Source organism: Scleropages formosus, chromosome 15 (genome assembly GCF_900964775.1).
Source record: "Scleropages formosus chromosome 15, fSclFor1.1, whole genome shotgun sequence".
Taxonomy (NCBI): domain Eukaryota; kingdom Metazoa; phylum Chordata; class Actinopteri; order Osteoglossiformes; family Osteoglossidae; genus Scleropages; species Scleropages formosus.
Window position 1 is genome coordinate 311,884 of NC_041820.1, and position 16,835 is coordinate 328,718.

Here is a 16,835-nt window from a genome sequence, read left to right on the forward strand (position 1 = left end):
GGGCGCGGTGGTGCGGCAGGTTTGACCGGGTCCTGCTCTCAAGTGGGTCTGGGGTTCAAGTCCCACTTGGGGTGCCTTGCGATGAACTGGCGTCCCGTCCTGGGTGTGTCCCCTCCCCCCTCCAGCCTTACGCCCTGTGTTGCCGGGTAGGCTCCGGTTCCCCGTGACCCTGCATGGGACAAGTGGTTCAGACTGTGTGTGTGTGTGTGTGCTTTCCTGACTGACAGTGGATTGTGTTTCCCTCCCTGTTTATTAATAAACACAAACACACCGGACAGCTGCGTCTGAACTCAGTGGGGGGTTGAGCCGACACTTCTCTCCTCTCCTCTACTGCAGTTGTCCTCCTCAAGTACCGAGACTTCTCACCGAGTACCGAGACTTCTCACTGATTACTGGGACTTCTCACCGAGTACTGGGACTTCTCACCAAGTAACGAGACTTCTCACCGAGTACTGGGACTTCTCACTAAGTACTGAGGCTTCTCACCGACTACTGGGACTTCTCACCGAGTACTGGGACTTCTCACCAAGTAACGAGACTTCTCACCAAGTACTGGGACTTCTCACTAAGTACTGAGGCTTCTCACCGACTACTGGGACTTCTCATCAAGTACTGGGACTTCTCCTCGACTACTATGTTATAGTACTTGTAGGTTGCGTACTCCTAATCCCGACCCCCTGTAGGTAGTACTGTAACACGGGGATGGGGGTTTGGGGTTAGACTCACAGTACTAGGGGGGTACATTTATAATATAATATAATATAATGCAAAGAGTGGATATTTCCACCTTCACTATACAATGTGGAGTGATGACTATTCAAGTGCTGACAGCTGTGCAGTTCAGCAGTTACAGTACAGAAGGTAAATAGTGTAATGTGAGTATGGGGGTGGGGGCTGTAGGAAGAAGGGGTCTCTAAAGTGGAACATGTGGGTGGAGATGTTCTGGAAGTGTTTACCACGGTGTAGTAGAGTGAAGAGACCATGAGCTGGACGCCCGGTGTCCATGATGATACACTGATGATACGCAGAACCACGGTGGATGATGATCTGTGGCCCGTCCTCGCTGCCTGTGGCCGGTCTGTCCTAAGTGAACATTTCTTCGCTGGCTGTGGAGGAGTCCACCTCGGAGGAGACGTCACGACAGCGTAGCTCCAGGTAGGTGTGCAAAGGCCTGTGGGAAACAGCCTCTGTCTCCCTCCTGTCTTCCAGCTCCATGGAGAAGCTCGGCGCCGCCGTGGCTGTGCAGGAGGACGCTGCGTTGGTGGGGAGCAGCGTAGCACAGGAGGCATCTCCAGGACCTGGGTTCGAGGGGGGCCTAGGGTCCCGGTTCGACAGGAGTGCTGACGATGACGGCTCCCGCTCTGAGGACGGCAGAGATGATCAGATGTCCCGCTCTGAGGACGGCAGTGAAAGGGAAGCCCCGGAGGTCCACCCGGGGGGCTCTCTGAGCGAACTGGGTTCCCACTTTGAGCGCTGCATCCAGGAAGTGGGGCAACTGCAGCGCCGGCGGGACGATCTGGTCCGGGAGCTGCTGCGGCTGGAGCAGCCGATGGCGCGGGAGGTTGCGGCGCTGCGTGCGGAGATGGCCGAGGCTTTCGGGCAGCTGATGGGCGTGCAGCTGGAGCAGCGGCGTCTGCGGGAGGAGACGCTCCTGGTGAAACGGAGGCTCTTCGTCACGACCCGAGACTGCATCCAGAGTCAGGTCGCCTTGGCAACGCAGCAGCACGATGTGGCCCAGTTTGCCATCACACAGGTGCCTCTCCGTCTCTTCGACGTGACATTACGACACGGCCGCCACTGTTAGGGCACACACCCGCGTACCACGCGTGGAGGTAAACAGGTTATCACGCAGCATCGCGCACGCATTTACACTGTATCGGTGGTGAAAACACAGTAAAGTCCGCGCTCGCGAAAAGAACCTCGCTCGCTTGCTCATACACTTTCCTCCGCTGACATTTTGCCATGGTGTTCCGCTGCGGCGCCACCTTGTGGTGCCGTTGCCGTCGCAGGAGGAGCTCCAGGCCCAGATCCTGCAGCTCGGCCAGGAGGTGTCCCGGCTGCAGGAGGCCCAGCAGAAGCGCCTCGGAGCCTCGCAGCTCCGTCCCCGCTTCCGGCCCCGGGCCCACAGTGACCTGACCGCTGGCCGAAGAGCCTCCCTGGAGCTGCAGCAGTACCTGAGGGGGGGGATGAGCTTCCTGCAGGAGTGGTACGAACCCCGGCTGCTGGCGCTGCTGCGAAGGAGGCAGGCCGGCGAGGAGGCCCTGCGCACGAGCCGTGAGCTCTCCCAGGATCTGAGGGCCCAGCTGGGGCCCCTCAGGGAGCACGTGCAGAAGCTGGAGCTGCGGCGATCCTGTCTGGAGGAGACAATCGCTCTCATGGAGCTGGAGAGGAAGGAGAACGTGGAGCAGTGCAGGGTACGGAGGACAGGCCGCCAGTAAGGAAGAGAATCTGGGGAGGATGGGCGTGGGCAGGGGCAGGGGGGCTGGCGGTCTAGAGGTCTAGAGAAGGACGCAAGTCGGTCGATTTCGGGAACCCAGCACGGTCGCAGGGCGAGAGAACAATGACGAGTGTCAAGAAGTGGCCCCCCGTGTGGCCCTTTGTTCAGCACATCTCATTCTGGTGTCCCCTACAGCCCAGCGAGAGTGCTGTGCGGTGCTCCCACTCGCAGCGGGTCCAAAATTGAAAACCCACTGGTTCTCAGTTCGGCCCCCGATACGGCGGAATGAGCTCCCTGTGTCCCTCAGAGCTGCTGAATCCCTCTCACACCCAAGAAGGGTCTCAAACCTATGTCCTTCAGGACCCCTTCTCTCTTGATCTCCTGACAGATCCATCAATGAGTCCAGCACCATCTGCTATGACTGTCTGTGTATTTGCTGTTTCAATGTCGCTTCTATAGGAGGGATGTGAACCAGCAACATGGTGCTGTCACACACACAAGCTGTGTGTCCATAGTGCTGCATGTCTGAAGCTCTTTGTCTGTTGTCGATGCACTTTTTTACTCTGAATTGTACATCACTGTGGGGAAAAGCGTCTGACAGCTGACTAAATGTAGATGTTCTCCGTGTCCACAGGAGACACTGGACACCCTGGAAGAGGCCTTGAGACATCTGAGGACAGAGCTTCAGGTGCAGAGGAGGAGAAACAAGAAGCTGGAGACCACGAACAGCAGACTGGAGCAGGAGGCAGAGGCCTACAGGTGAGTCCGAGCCCTGCGGCAGGGGATTTGTGCCCAGAAGGTTGCATGTGCAGAACTCCAGAAGGACCTCGAGTCGTTTCCGTGATAAGAAGAGTGTGACCCTAAAGGGCTCCGGTGAAGCAACTCCCTCCGCAGGTGTGTGTGCAGTTGTGTCTGCAGTCGCTTGGCTACGTGTTCGCCAGAGTGAGGTCCGGTCCCATACCTGTGCCAGGGGCTTCATCGAGAGTCTCGGGAGGACGGAGCACCCGGGCGAGCAGGAGCTCGGCGGGACCCACGGAACCGGCTGAGGCAGGAGGTCCGCTGTGCGTCGCCGTGAGAGCTCACGTTGCCGAAACTGATGTTCGTGATTCGGAAGCGACCGGTTGCAGCGAGCGCAGGCGAACGGAGCCCTTCAGCTGGGAGGAGATGAACTAAGTCCTTTTCCGCCTCTTCGGGAAGCTTCTAGAACCCGTCTCCAAGCACGTCCCCCCGACGGCTCATCGACGGAGCCGCTGAATTATGTTCCGGCGACACGTCCCGTGAATCCGACGCCTTGGATTCTCGCTCGGCCTGCGCCGCTGCTCTCGTGGAACCAGGTAAAAACAGGTACGACTTGCGAAGGGACGCTCCTGTATTTGAGCACGACGGGTTCGACACGTGCACAGTTGACTCGAGAGCTGAGGTTTCGCTCTGTTATTTCGGCCACCGGCGGCTTTTTGAAAGAACAGCTGAGCCGCAGTGCAACGCAGCTGCTGCTGCACGGACTTTACGCTACCTTGTACCCTGGTACGAAATGGTGCCCTGAGGGAAAGAACCGTAAGAAGCGCAGGCGGTGAAAAGGATGAATAGGAGGAAGCCGGTGGAGCGTACGGTGCCGAGGCTCTTCCGCAAAGTGCTGTACGGACACCGTGGTAAAATCACGGTGAAAACACTGAAGGACAGACAGGACTGTGTCTTCTGCCACTTCTGTGTGTTTCCTCTTCTTTAGTTCACCCAGCACACTCACACACCCCTTCGCACACACCCCTGCTGTAATAGCACCCCCACGCAGAGCTTAAGTGAATTACCATCACCATGGTACACACTCAGTTTACAGGCTTTTTTTTTTTTTTAAACTGACATTTGATTTATTTATTTGTAGTGAATTTGAAAACGTGTATTTATCTCCGGAATGTGTGGGCTGGTGTCGCACTATTTGTATTCTGTTCTTTTGTTTATTTGATTATTGTTCCATTTAGTTCAAATCCATTCATTCAGTTCCAAACTCAAGCTTCAGGACTAATATGAAAAGAGGGAAAATCACATCATAGTTTTACTGCTTTTACACTTTTCTCTATGTGCACTTAGAGCACAAGGATGCTGATGTGGAGCAGAGTGAAGAAATGTGATTTTTAAACATATTTTATATAATAAGAGTGATGGCCCGACATGGATTGGATCAGTGGCTTCATTGCAGCTTCGGAGCGGCTTTCTGTGTGTGCGTGCGTGTGCGCGCGCTGCTGTTCATCACTGCTGTTTTCAAGCCTTTCGCTTTTTCCACTTTTAAAGCACACCACATGGGACAGCACAGCATTATGGGAAAAATTGAGGGCCTTTTACAAGTGCGTGTTGAGCAGTAAACGCACAGGCTCTTCCTCATGACGCCGCTGACCTCATGAGCGCTGTGATTTCAGAGGCACTTTATTCAGCGCATAGAATCACTTACACCACACTCAGCTCTTCAACGAAGATGTCTAGTCTTTACCGCAGTACGACAGCGGTCACTGCGCAGAAACACTTCCGTTAACCTGTTCAGCTGCTGCGTTGCCCACCAGCAGGAGGTCACACTCGCATCGTGCAGCCGACAGACAGAGGGCTGTTTCAGTCACACGCTGGTTCAGTCATGAACCGCTGTATGGTGCGTGTTGGGTCTGCAATGCTCTGCCACTCGTCGTTTCCCGCGGTAAAAGTTCTCCGTTTACTGATGGCCCGATACACACGACATCATCACTGAATATGGCAGAAGGTTCTCTGCGTTACACAGGGCTCTTCCTCACTCTCGCTCTTTCCAAATCAGTGCGTGTTCACACTGCTGTACACGACGACGTCCTCGATGCGCTGCGCTGGCTGTTTGGAGGCGGAGTCTTGATGACGGATAGCCGAGTAGGTCAGATCACAAGGGGGCTGCAAAGAGAGACAGAGAGAGAGGCCATAAGTGAGATTTTTGGTGTGTAAAGCAAACGTTGGTGGTGCTGGTGGTGATGATGACAAAGATGACAAAGATGTCGCGCAGGTCACACCGGCAGAGCGGGAATGCTGTGGCGACTGGTGGCACTCATCCCATCATCATCTCCATGTGTCCCCTGTCCTCTTGAACCTGCAGCAGCCTCTGCAGCACCAACAGAGAGGTTCGTTCAAAGAGACGCTTAAGTCCCGAATTTTAGAATGCCAGGCTGTAAACAAAGAGGGAAGTGCGCCTGCTGGTGTGGTTCTCTGTGCAGCAAGCGTGAGCTGCATTTCAGAGAACTTATTGGTTTGAAGAAGCTGCGGGTGTGGGGTCCACTGGGGGCGGACAGCCACGAATACTTACGTGCGGGGTCTTTGCTGGGTGCCCCGGCAGCCCTGCGGCTGAGAGAGAGAGAGAGAGAGAGAGAGAGAGAGAGAGAGAGAGACTGAGTCGGTCGCATGAAGCTCGCTGTCCTCGGGACCGTTTGGGGCACCAGTGACACCACAGAGACTCTCAGCCCTGTTGGAGCTCAGTGTGTGATGACAGCATTCACAGGGAATCACTGTGGATACACACTGCGCCCCTCCCCCCCCCGTCTTACCTGGCTGGCGCAGCTTTTCCTGCACAGAGAAACAACGCAAAGATGTCAGCGCGGCTCTCGTAACGAGACTCATTCGTTGACTGTTGAGACGAAGTTCCGAAGATGGACAGTTACGCTGTGGTGTCGAGTTTCACACATTGAAACGCATACAGCTGCACTTTTTTCTTAAATGTGATCAGGATGAATACACTGAACTGCAGATACTCACTGCGTCTCACACACTGGCACACAGCTGTCACTGCAAGCAGGGCCACGCCCACCGCAGTAGCCACGCCCACCGCAATTTGTGTCCCTCCTGCAGCGAAGCCAAACGACAGAGCGAAGCCTCGTTTAACAGGTTCCTGAACGCTGAAGAACCACGACGACAGTTTATGAAAGTAAATATAGGTATAATAAATGCACGTGATAAAAATGGTTATTGAAAGAAAGCCACTTGACCATATCGCATTATTTCAAGCTGTACTTTCTGGAGAAAACAAGTGGGGCCGCGGGGAGTGCAGCTGCTGCGTAACGTTGAGGCTGGAATAAGAACGCTTGGATAAAACCACAGTTAACACATTAAAAGTGTGATCAGGCTGTGAAAACAGATCAGATTCTGTCTTTCAGTGATTCTGTGCGTTTCCTGTCCTGCGTGTGTGTGTGTGTGTGTGTGTGTGTGTGCGCGTGTGTGTGTGTGTGCGCGCGCTGTCGTTCAGTTCACAAACACCACACTTACACTTCCCCCTTGGATGGCTGCTGTAATAGAGCCCCCCGCTCAAGAACTCTGTTTGAAATGGTGGCACAGCGAGTAGCGCTGCTGTCTCACAGTGCCTGGGTGGTGCGAGAGAACATGGGTTCGATCCCCGCTCAGTCTGTGTGGAGTTTGCATGTTCTCCTCTGGGTGCTCTGGTTTCCTCCCACAGTCCAAAGATATGCTGTTCAGGTTCACCCACAGTATGTGTTCCACTGATGTATGGATGAGTGGCCCAGTGTAAGTCACTGTGGTGAATAAGGTGTGTGGGCTCATAACACTACATAGAGTTCACTGGAAGCTGCTTTGAAGAAAAGCACCTGCTAAGTGAATAAATGTAAAAGGGTTTGTGTTTCAAACCCAGATAAAACACACACTGCGCTCCAGGAGCCTTTGAGTGTCAGTGTGTTTTAACTCGAAAAAAGAGCTCAGCGGTGAAGCACTTCTTCACAGTGAGAACTGCACACTTCAGCAGAATCTGTTCAGAATGGTAAAACTACGAGGAAATGTGATGAAGACGCCTTTCAAAGACTCCTTTCCTTCACCGACAGTACAGCGTTTCCCCAACGGTGTCAACTTCTGTGCTGGTTTCTTCAACTGGCTTTCACAGCACGTTTGAAACAAGACGAAAATCCTAGAGTTATATAATCAATGCACTGGACACACACACATTTCAGAACCGCTTGTCCCATACGGGGTCGCGGGGAACCGGAGCCTAACCCGGCAACACAGGGCGGGGGGCTTGAGGGGGAGGGGACACACCCAGGACGGGACGCCAGTCCGTCGCAAGGCACCCCAAGCGGGACTCGAACCCCAGACCCACCGGAGAGCAAGACCGTGGTCCAACCCACTGCGCCACCGCACCCCCCGCACTGGACACGTGTTCATAAAATAAATAAAATGATACAATATGTTGTTTTCATTGTCATATTCTGTTACTTTGTTTCATTTTAGGTGGCATTTTTTTCGTGTAGGAACTGATTATTTCTATTCCCCTAGAAATAATGGTAATTTGACCCCTTTAGGTTTCACGGAAGGAATTAACCCTGCTATGTGATGAATGGGTGTATGTACCTTAAAATACCATATATTGAATAAGAAGACAGTGTAAGAAAACACGGAATGCTGCAGCTTGGCAGGTTGAAGTGGATCTTACTGTTGTGCCCTTGAGCGTCTGTTCCGTGACTCCACGTTTCTCACCTGGTTGCGTTTGCTCTTCTCCGACACAGTCGCTGAGCGGAGAGTTGATCCGTTTGTACTGGTAGGAACAGCAGTATTGTACACCGGAGGCGTTGTAAACAACGCGGAATGTGGCTGATCGCTCTGCTGCTGCAGCTTTTTTCACATCAATTTGATTATTTCCCTCGTCGTACAGGAAGAAGAGCAACTCGGCGGCAGTGATGCGCGAAGGAGCTTCACAGAGAATCTGTACCTGTGACTCACTCGTGCTGACTGAGATGCTGGGCTTCATAAGAGCTGATGATGAAAACATACACACACACACACACGCACGCACACCTTAAGGCCTGGACTTTAAACAAAGTGAAACAACAAGGAGCACAGTGAGGAAAGGCAAGCCTAGTCCTGGACACTCGCACACACACTGAAACAGGTGAGACGTACACCTGTCAGCTGGAACCGACTCTGGGCAGAAATGCGTCTCGGAAACGAGAGTTGAGTTGAACACACAGAGCACACGGGCGCTGGTTCAGAACTATAAAATAACACACTTACAAATAATAATAGGCGCTAGATTTCATTTCCCTGGTATTAGAAAGGCTCTCCCAGAAACAGGGCACACGCTACAACTGAAATAAAAATAAATCAGTCCTACCGTGCACCGTGACTGAGACCGGAGCGCTGAGTTGGGACGGGTGACTCCCGAGAGCGAAGGAGCACTGCAGGTCCACCTGTTTGGCTGCACCGAGACTCCCGCCGATCAGCTGATCTCCAGTGAATGAGCTCCGACACTCTAAAGGAACCTCGTTCAGGCTTTTATTGCTGGCGAAGAAATAGCAGTGAGATCCAGAGAGGGACTCAGGCTGAGCTCCTTCACACCGAAGGGTCACAGAGTCAGCGATAGAGACGTCTGTATGATTCACTGTCAGATGGGCCTTTGACAGGGTTTCTTATGTGGAAGAAAGGAAAGAAGGGAAGATCAGTGGCGGACAGTGACGGACAGTGAGGGACAGCAACGGATTCACTTCACAATCACGACTCTTGGTTCCACCGCTCTATGCAGCAATGTTCAGTACGTCACACTTTCTTTGGTAAAATATTTATACATTATTAATACCTATAATTTATAAGTCTATTCCTAGACCAGTCATATTAAATAGAATACTTTAATTGCCGCTTTTGATTTGAGGCTCCACGGACACGTGTCAGACTGCTCCACGCCATTAATAGACTTCCTGTGTACAGTCAGCGTGATTTCATCACCGCGCTGTAGCCGTGCGTGTTCCTCTCTGCCGAAGTCACAGCTCACGTTAACGTCGCTGTGCCGTTCGGTGAGACTCTGTCCTCCCGGAAGGAAGGTCTCTCCCAGTCACAGAGAACACGCAGTCGTTCGCGTCAACGTGCGCTCGGTGGTACGATGACACCTCTGAGTTTCTGTACAGATCGCACCTGGGACTTTTCACCGAAAAAGGAGTCTTACGGGTGACGACGAGTGTGTCGTCTAAAGATATCACCCTGATGCTCACTTTGATGCCTGGTTTCTGAACTCAGATGAAGACAGTGCAGCGTGAGTACAGCAAAGTAGGGAGTAAAGCTGTTGTACGGAGAAGGAGAAAGCCCCTCCCACTTCGAGAGAGCACCGAATGATACGGATCACGAAGACGGTGAAAACCGGAACATTCTCAGCCATTTCCTCCATCTCTTCCTCCATCTGTTCTCTTATAAGAGCACAAACACACATGAAGGTCTGCACTGTAAATCTGCTCTGCTGCTTGCTCTTCTCCATCCTAGTAACGTTCAGTCATAAAGGAGCGTTTAAAACCCGCCTCCAGCTGTTACTGGTCTCTATGGAAACAGAAAAACCCTTCAGCGGCCTTTCAATGCGGAAGGTTCACGATTTAAAAAACAGCTGCAGGTGGTAAATACCAATATTCTGATTAGAATAGAATAGAATAGAACTTTATTTGCCATTTGTACACGTACACATGGTCCGGGCACATAGGAATTCTTGAGCGATGCTGAGAGAGTCAAACGTAAAAACAACGTGCACACAATAAATACTGTAAAACTTCAATAAATAAAGTTAAAATAATACAATAACTACAGTAAAAAAAGGGAGTAAATACTAAAAAAGGAGGAAATACTATTAAAAGAAGGGGGGGCAGGAATAAAAAAAAAAACACAATACACACAAGGTACACAGTAAAATACACAGTAAAGACTACAATAATACTGTTAATAGTAATATTAACAGGCTAATGGTTAATGTTAATAATAATATTAATGCTCTGATGGTTATTGCACGTTATTATTGCACATTTTATTCTTGCACCCATAGAGGTTAACTACTGCACTTTGTATGAGGTAGCCGAAATCTTAAATCAGTCCTTATACAGTTAGTGCCATGAGTCTCACTGTGGAGGGGAAGAAGCTGTTGTAAAACCGTGTTTTGTGTGCGATTATGCTGTCCGCTCTGCTGTGCCTCAGATTGTAAAGTGACTTTTTGTGCTTGAAGAAAAGATGAGCTTGGTGATGTATGTCACCGATGATTTTCAGATTATTATTATTATTATTATTATAATATATACAGGATTGAATGTTCACATCTTACCTTGAGCTCCAGGCTTTGCACGTTCACCTTGGCAGTGAAGGACAAAGACAAACAGTGAGGTTTGTAACTCATACAGATGTGTGTGTGAGTGTGCGCGCGTGGGAGCTCATCGCAGCACTCGACAACACAGAACATGGTGAGAATAAACACTGCAAACATATCTGCGGGGAGCAATAACTACCCACGGGAGCGTCAGTGCCGAGAATGAAGACGACTTACTGTTGAGAAGGATGAGCAGAGAGAGCAGCAGAGAAGGAACCGGTGAAGACATTGTGGGGAAGAGACACTACGGTGACACAGCGTCAAGTTACTCTCAATGTGTATTTCTCACGGGAAGAAAGTGTGAATGAGGAAGTTGTTTTCTGGGGTGGGGTGGAAACACACACACACACACACACACACACACACACACACACACGTGTACTAGTTAAAAATAGGAGTAGCAAAGTGACAGTTGCAGGTCTGACTGTTCGCTGCTGCTGTCGTGCTCTTGAGAACCACAGTTACTCTGAAGAACCATGGTAAAACACTCAGCCACAGAAATGGTTCCAACAGACGTTCCTGTTTGTGTGATGAAGTCTTTCTATTGTTCTATGAGACAAATGTCACTTTGGAGAAAAGCGTTGGCTAAGTCAGTAAATGTAAATGTAAGAAACACACGCCTGTACCTGAGAATTACTGTACCCGTCCCTCTCTTCTGCTGCTCATCGTTCCTTTCCGCTACTAACCAGCAGAAATGGAACATGTGTCGTCTTTTCTTAACCTTCAACTCCGTGCTGAACCCTCTGGCTTTCCTCAAACTTCCTACTCCATGTTCTCGTCAGAGAAGTGGTGCTTCCTTCTTAATCGGTGAACTAGAACAGTGATTCCGAGCTGGCGTACATGTGCATTAAACTTAATTTACACAATAGAAATTACTACTTGTCATTAAAAAAATGGTCAAATACCATTTCACTCTCATGTCAGTCTTTATAGTTTTGATTAGAAACAGCATAAAGGTGGTGAGAAGTCGATCTCTACACATTGCTCTTCTTGCAGTCATCAGTGTACCTCCATCAGCCCATGTCACATCTCTCACATCCTTCCTCACTCTTCTCGACCCAAGATGAACCTTTAGCATGGTTGACCAATCTCTTCTGCCCTCTTGACTCTGATCTTGACATCTGTAGCAGTGTTTGACTGGCTGAAATCATAATTCTCCACCTGGTTCTCTTTGGTGTACCTCTGGGATCAGTGCTGGGACCTCTTCTCTGCAGTTTCACCATGCTGGTGCTTTACATTACTCTTGCGTAGCAGCCTGTGAAGATGTCATCCAAACAGCAAGTACCTTGTGTGGCCAACTGTGGGATCAGGGTGGTCAGATGGGTAGGACAGTAGATTCTCTCAACAAAAAAAAGCTTCTATTAACACCAAACAAACGAAGGGGAGACATGACTGCGTAAAGGCATAACGGGATCAGGAAAAAGTCAAAACAGGAAGAGAAAAACTGGGCAAACAACATGAAGACCTGGCCTGCAGCAGGGGAGTCCTCACACACCTCCTTTACTGTCCATGAGCTTCCCTCCGTATTCTCAGACCAGCTGCTTATACAACCTCGTTGACTGGTCCTCAGGTGGCAGCAGCTGGAGGTCAGTGATTTAGCTTGGTGGGAAACATAGCAGAACTATCCGTCACGGTCCTCCCCACCCCCTCCTAGGAAGCTCACCCTCCAGATCCCTGCTTCCCATGTGTGGACTGAGTTTCCACTCCATGCACCAGGGGCGCACTTCGATTTTAAACTGTCGTTTAAGCTTTTCTTGTTTATAATTTTCTTGTAAAAATTGTACTTTTGCTGAGATATACATCGCCTTAGACAAAAGCATCTGCTAAAAGAATAAATGTAAATGTTATAAAAGTGACCAGGGGAATACATTTCCTGTTCTCCAGTAAGAAAAAAATAAATATTTTACTTGTGGAACCAGGACAAAGAGCTTCCTCAGGTGCATTTTGAAGCAGCAAAAAAAGAGGATGATCATTTTAAAGACCAAGTGAACACAAGCAAACATCTCAACAACTGTTCACACACAGTTTCTGCTAAACTGGGTCTCTAACACCACCATTGGGTGCATCTACAATTCTAATTAATTTGAAAGCCTGCAACCAGTTCAAAGTACAGCAACACCAAACAAAAGATGGTGAAGAAACACTAACAAGCTATAGATACTGAGTATTTTAACACATGAGATGGTACAGCTGCTGCTCCCCCCACAAGTCTCCCAGAAATAAGACAAACTTAAGAAAAAAAAGAAAAGTTTATTCCCCAAGTGAAAGAGCACTCTGTTACACACAGCTGGACACATTTCAAACGGTATTAAAATCCAGTGCGGAACAAGTCAGTTCCACCACATCCTCTGAATTCAACACACATCTGACGCCACAGAACCTCCTCAAAAATGTTTTGACGATGTCTAACACACACACACACACACACACACACACACACACACACATATATATTTCACAGCTAATCAACTGAGTATGAACAATATTACACTGCTGGAGGGAAGCACACAGGACCACATTCCATAAACTCTGAGGACACACAAAATTGTTTACTTCCATTAGAGATTAGCAGGACAGACATAACTCCACAGAGGGGCGGAGAAGCTCTTCTGAAAGAGATGGGCGCTTCAGCTCTGGCCCTCTGTGTCAGCTCCACCCTCGGGGTCCTCGTCATTGTAGATGTTTTCCGCCTATAAAACCAATAGAAAATGTGGTTGGAGTGCATCACCTGTACAGGTAGTACCCGATTTACGATGGTTCGACTTAGGATTTTTTTTCGACTTTACAATGGTGCACTGGCGATAGACATTCAGTAGAAACCGTACTTTGAATTGTGAATTTTGATTTTTTCTCAAGCAAACAATATGTGGGGCGATGCTCTCTCGTGTTACTGGGCAGCAACAGCAATCTGCATCTCCCAGTCTGTTACGCAGAGGTGCGTATTAGGTGTATTAAATACATTTTCAACTAACGATGGGTTTCGTGGAATGTAACCTAATCGTAAATCAGGGACCACCTGTAGTCTGAACATTTAGCTTCACGCCAAGCTCATACACCATCTCAAAAACTTCTTAAATTATTTGCAACAGAATAACACACTCAAAGATTGCATGAACTATAAAAGCAGGAGAAACTCACCATTTGCCACACTTGCATGATGTTGTCCTCAGAGACGGAGCAGATGACCCACGGTTCATTGGGGTTCCACGAGAAGTCCGAGATCTTAGCTGTGTGGCCGCCGTGGATGAACTGAGAGCACATTTGCAGTTAGTGCCAGTCTGATACTAATAATATTTCATTAGAGCCGCAGGCGACACTATAACACACACTCATTATTTTCAACACACCTGTATGTAAATATGACCCATATTTACATGTTACGGCAACAGCTCCTTTCTTGCACCTCTAGGACATAGACTGATCATCATGCAACACAACAAGGAAGTGCTGTCCCCTGCTGCCCCACAGTAACAGCCTTGCAGAGGGTGCTGTGGAGTGCCTCATACTGCCCAGCTGAGCGAGAAACTGCAAGCCAGGTCATTAATTCACGTGAAATCAGGGGTCCACCTCACCAGCAGCTCAGGGGGGCCGTCCTCCGCATCCTCGGGAGACTGTTCCTCCCCAATTTTACTGCGGGAGACAGAAGTGCGTAAATGGACCGAACACGGGCGACACGCGGGACGGATGATGCGCCTCCACACACCTGAGGTCCCACACGTTGAGGCGCCGGTCCGTTCCGCTCGAGGCCAAGATGGTTTCGTTGTGAGGAGACCACTGGACCTGTGCACATGGAAACAGTGTTGAAACATGGTCTCTTACTCTCTTTTTCTCTCACGGTGAGATCCTGGGTGGACACCATAGTGTCACTGCACCCACAGTACTACACACTGTGCTCTGACCTGGAAGATCTCGTCCTTGTGGGACTCAAAAGAGTGCAGCTTCAGTTTGAGGTTGCGCAGATCCCAGAGGGCCACGGTCTACAGAGGAAACAACCACGAGCAGTTAGGGACATGTCAAACGGTAAACACCAGCAAACAAACCACCAACGACCCCAAACGCACTACACACCAGTGTAGTGCTAGGTGTAGAGCAGCTGCGCAGAGTGACCCGAACTCACTGACCTTGTCTGCGGAACCCGTGGCCAGGATGAACTCGCTGTACGGGTTGAAGGAGAGGCAGTTGACCTCAGCGGTGTGGGCATCCACTGCGTGGCTGGGCTTGGACGTGTTGTTGGACCGGGTGTCCCAGCTGCACACAGCACACATATGCTGAATATCCCACCGACACGCGGAGGAAGACATCAGCGTGGATCGTGAGCCAGGAGGCGGTTCTTACATCATGAGCTTCTGGTCGTCGGCCACGGAGCCGAAGAGCGACTCGTGCAGCAGATGCCAGGAGACGTCCTCCACCACAGCCGTGTGGCCTGTGAAGATGGTCTTGGCATCCACCACCTTCCCCTCCTTGGGCACTGCGCTAATGTCCCACAAGCAGATGGTCTGCAGAGGGGCGAGAGAAGAGGCTAAAAGAATCTAGCTGTAAGCCCAGAGACCCTGGCTTCCTCTATCCCATACTGCAGTGCAAATCTGAGCTTCGGCATGAGACGGTCCTTACGTGGTCATCAGAGGCGCTGAGTAGGCATCCACTTAGGTTGGGGTTCCAGGATAGACCGTAGCCCTCTTTCTGGTGTCCCCTCAGGCGAAGGTCTGGGGTGCACTCGCCGGAGGGGTCTACAGGTAGCACGCGCGTGCGCGCGCAAACAGCAGATACACAAGTCACTCAATGCTTTACAGAAAAGCCCCAGGACTGCAGTTGGACCATTGGACCGGGCGGTTGCAGGGGACCACCTGGCTTGGATGGGTGCTTGGTGTAGTCGAAGACCAGAACGTCGCTCGTTGGTGTCTTGGTGGCGATGATGCAGGGGTTCTGGGGCATGTAGCGCGCTCGGTTCACCTCGCCCTCATGGTTGATCTTGATCTCGATCTCGATCTTCCCGCTCACGGAGCCAAAGCCGCCGAACTCTGCACAACCAAGGGTGTCGTTTTTTTCACGCGTGCAATTTAAAAGACGCCTCTTTTCAGAACGTTCTGAGTCTCACCTCCTTTCTCACTGTCGTAGTGGGAGGCATCAAACTGCGCCTCGTCGTTGGGAAGCTGTACACTGGCGATCACCAGGTGGTTCTGCTCGTCCGAAGTGTGTGTGCCGAGGACCAGGCGGTGAACGCTGTAGTCCTTCCCGTCTGGCCTGTGGAGAACCGCACGCAGCTGCTAAGGGCTTCAGCCTGGTCTTATTGGGGTACGGAGTGCAAGCGGTTCCTACAGGGAACTCGCCCAGTGGACGCCATTGGCCAGGAACCCCGCAAGAGCCTCCAGCGAGCCTCTCGGAGCTGCCCGATTATCACCCATCATTAACCTCTGAAACGCACGCACACACGCACCTGGTGACGTCCGGCAGCCACTGCGCCGTGAGACTCGGCCACTCGAGCGCATGCGTCATCACCAGGTCGTACAGGAACGGTGTGTTCTTCTTCCAGATCTTGTACTCCTCGTTGATTACGCGCTCCTCCACAGCGTCGTCGAAGGCGGCTGCAAAATGACGTCATGCAGTGACGTCACGGGCAAGGGTTAGTAACACCGTGGCGGTGTGGCGTACAGTCATCTTCACCCTGAAAGCTCAGCTGCTCTCGTCGTGTAAAAGCACTGCGCTAGCCTACTTTCGCCAAATTGTGTGTGACACACAGCACGAACGGATAAAAAACTGCAGAGATAGATCGAAGCGAAGCGAAGGGCCCCAAGGGGGCAAAACCAACCGTGTAGCTGCATCATCGCAGCACAAACTTAATCACACACGACACACTTTCGGCGCACACCACTAGTCCTTATATTTATAATATTGCTGTTCTGAGGGCTGCCACACTATTTCATTGTATTCATGTTGCACTGCATGATAATGACAACAATTCAATTAAATTGAATATAAGCATCACCTCATCCGATCGCACACAGCAACTACAGTCAGTAAACATCACTGAACAGAGAATGATGACACACACACAGAACTCCGCGTCACCTTCTTTGTCGGCCATGACCGCCAAGCGCCTCCTTGAATTCTTAATGTAAAAATAATGTAAAAACGAGCGAAATCTGCCAGGATGCGCTTTGTCTCGTGCACTACAGCTTCGCGCCAACGGAGCCAGGCGTGTCGGAGGTGAAACGCACCAATGAGCGGGCGCGGAGTCTGAGGAAGCGTGCGCTCTCTAAATCGTTCCGCTGGCCGCGGAGACTTCCGGAGAAG

At 50.7% G+C, this 16,835-nt stretch overlaps 3 protein-coding genes across 5 annotated transcripts; 1 reads left to right on the top strand and 2 right to left on the bottom strand.

Annotated features, from left to right (window-relative positions):
- Positions 1-743: 743 nt before the first annotated feature.
- Positions 744-4,753, top strand: LOC108931275 (syncoilin-like). Of its 2 annotated transcripts, XM_029258440.1 has the most exons (5): positions 744-861; positions 1,210-1,753; positions 2,010-2,414; positions 3,072-3,196; positions 3,408-4,753. In XM_029258440.1, exons 1-5 carry the CDS (start codon positions 800-802, stop codon positions 3,481-3,483), a joined length of 1,212 nt encoding a protein of 403 aa, XP_029114273.1. In that variant the 5' UTR covers positions 744-799; the 3' UTR covers positions 3,484-4,753. The 2 variants fall into 2 exon arrangements, with proteins under 2 accessions (XP_029114273.1, XP_029114274.1); XM_029258441.1 differs by lacking the exon at positions 3,408-4,753 and having other exon boundaries at positions 2,010-2,434; positions 3,072-3,161.
- An 86-nt stretch (positions 4,754-4,839) lies between these two features.
- On the bottom strand, positions 4,840-10,824 carry LOC108931298 (uncharacterized). Its single transcript, XM_018746974.2, has 9 exons — positions 10,722-10,824; positions 10,503-10,529; positions 8,547-8,840; positions 7,913-8,188; positions 6,191-6,277; positions 5,983-6,001; positions 5,745-5,782; positions 5,455-5,543; positions 4,840-5,338 (listed from the first exon to the last, which is right to left on the bottom strand). Exons 1-9 carry the CDS (start codon positions 10,771-10,773, stop codon positions 5,228-5,230), a joined length of 993 nt encoding a protein of 330 aa, XP_018602490.2. The 5' UTR covers positions 10,774-10,824; the 3' UTR covers positions 4,840-5,227.
- A 1,981-nt stretch (positions 10,825-12,805) lies between these two features.
- On the bottom strand, positions 12,806-16,824 carry LOC108931282 (histone-binding protein RBBP4-like). Of its 2 annotated transcripts, none has more exons than XM_018746955.2 (12): positions 16,760-16,824; positions 15,979-16,126; positions 15,640-15,785; positions 15,389-15,562; positions 15,156-15,271; positions 14,880-15,040; positions 14,666-14,792; positions 14,444-14,521; positions 14,248-14,324; positions 14,117-14,174; positions 13,683-13,793; positions 12,806-13,234 (listed from the first exon to the last, which is right to left on the bottom strand). In XM_018746955.2, the coding sequence occupies exons 2-12, from the start codon at positions 16,035-16,037 to the stop codon at positions 13,172-13,174; spliced, it is 1,170 nt and encodes a 389-aa protein (XP_018602471.1). In that variant the 5' UTR covers positions 16,038-16,126; positions 16,760-16,824; the 3' UTR covers positions 12,806-13,171. The 2 variants fall into 2 exon arrangements, with proteins under 2 accessions (XP_018602471.1, XP_018602470.1); XM_018746954.2 differs by lacking the exon at positions 16,760-16,824 and adding an exon at positions 16,611-16,747.
- Positions 16,825-16,835: the final 11 nt, after the last annotated feature.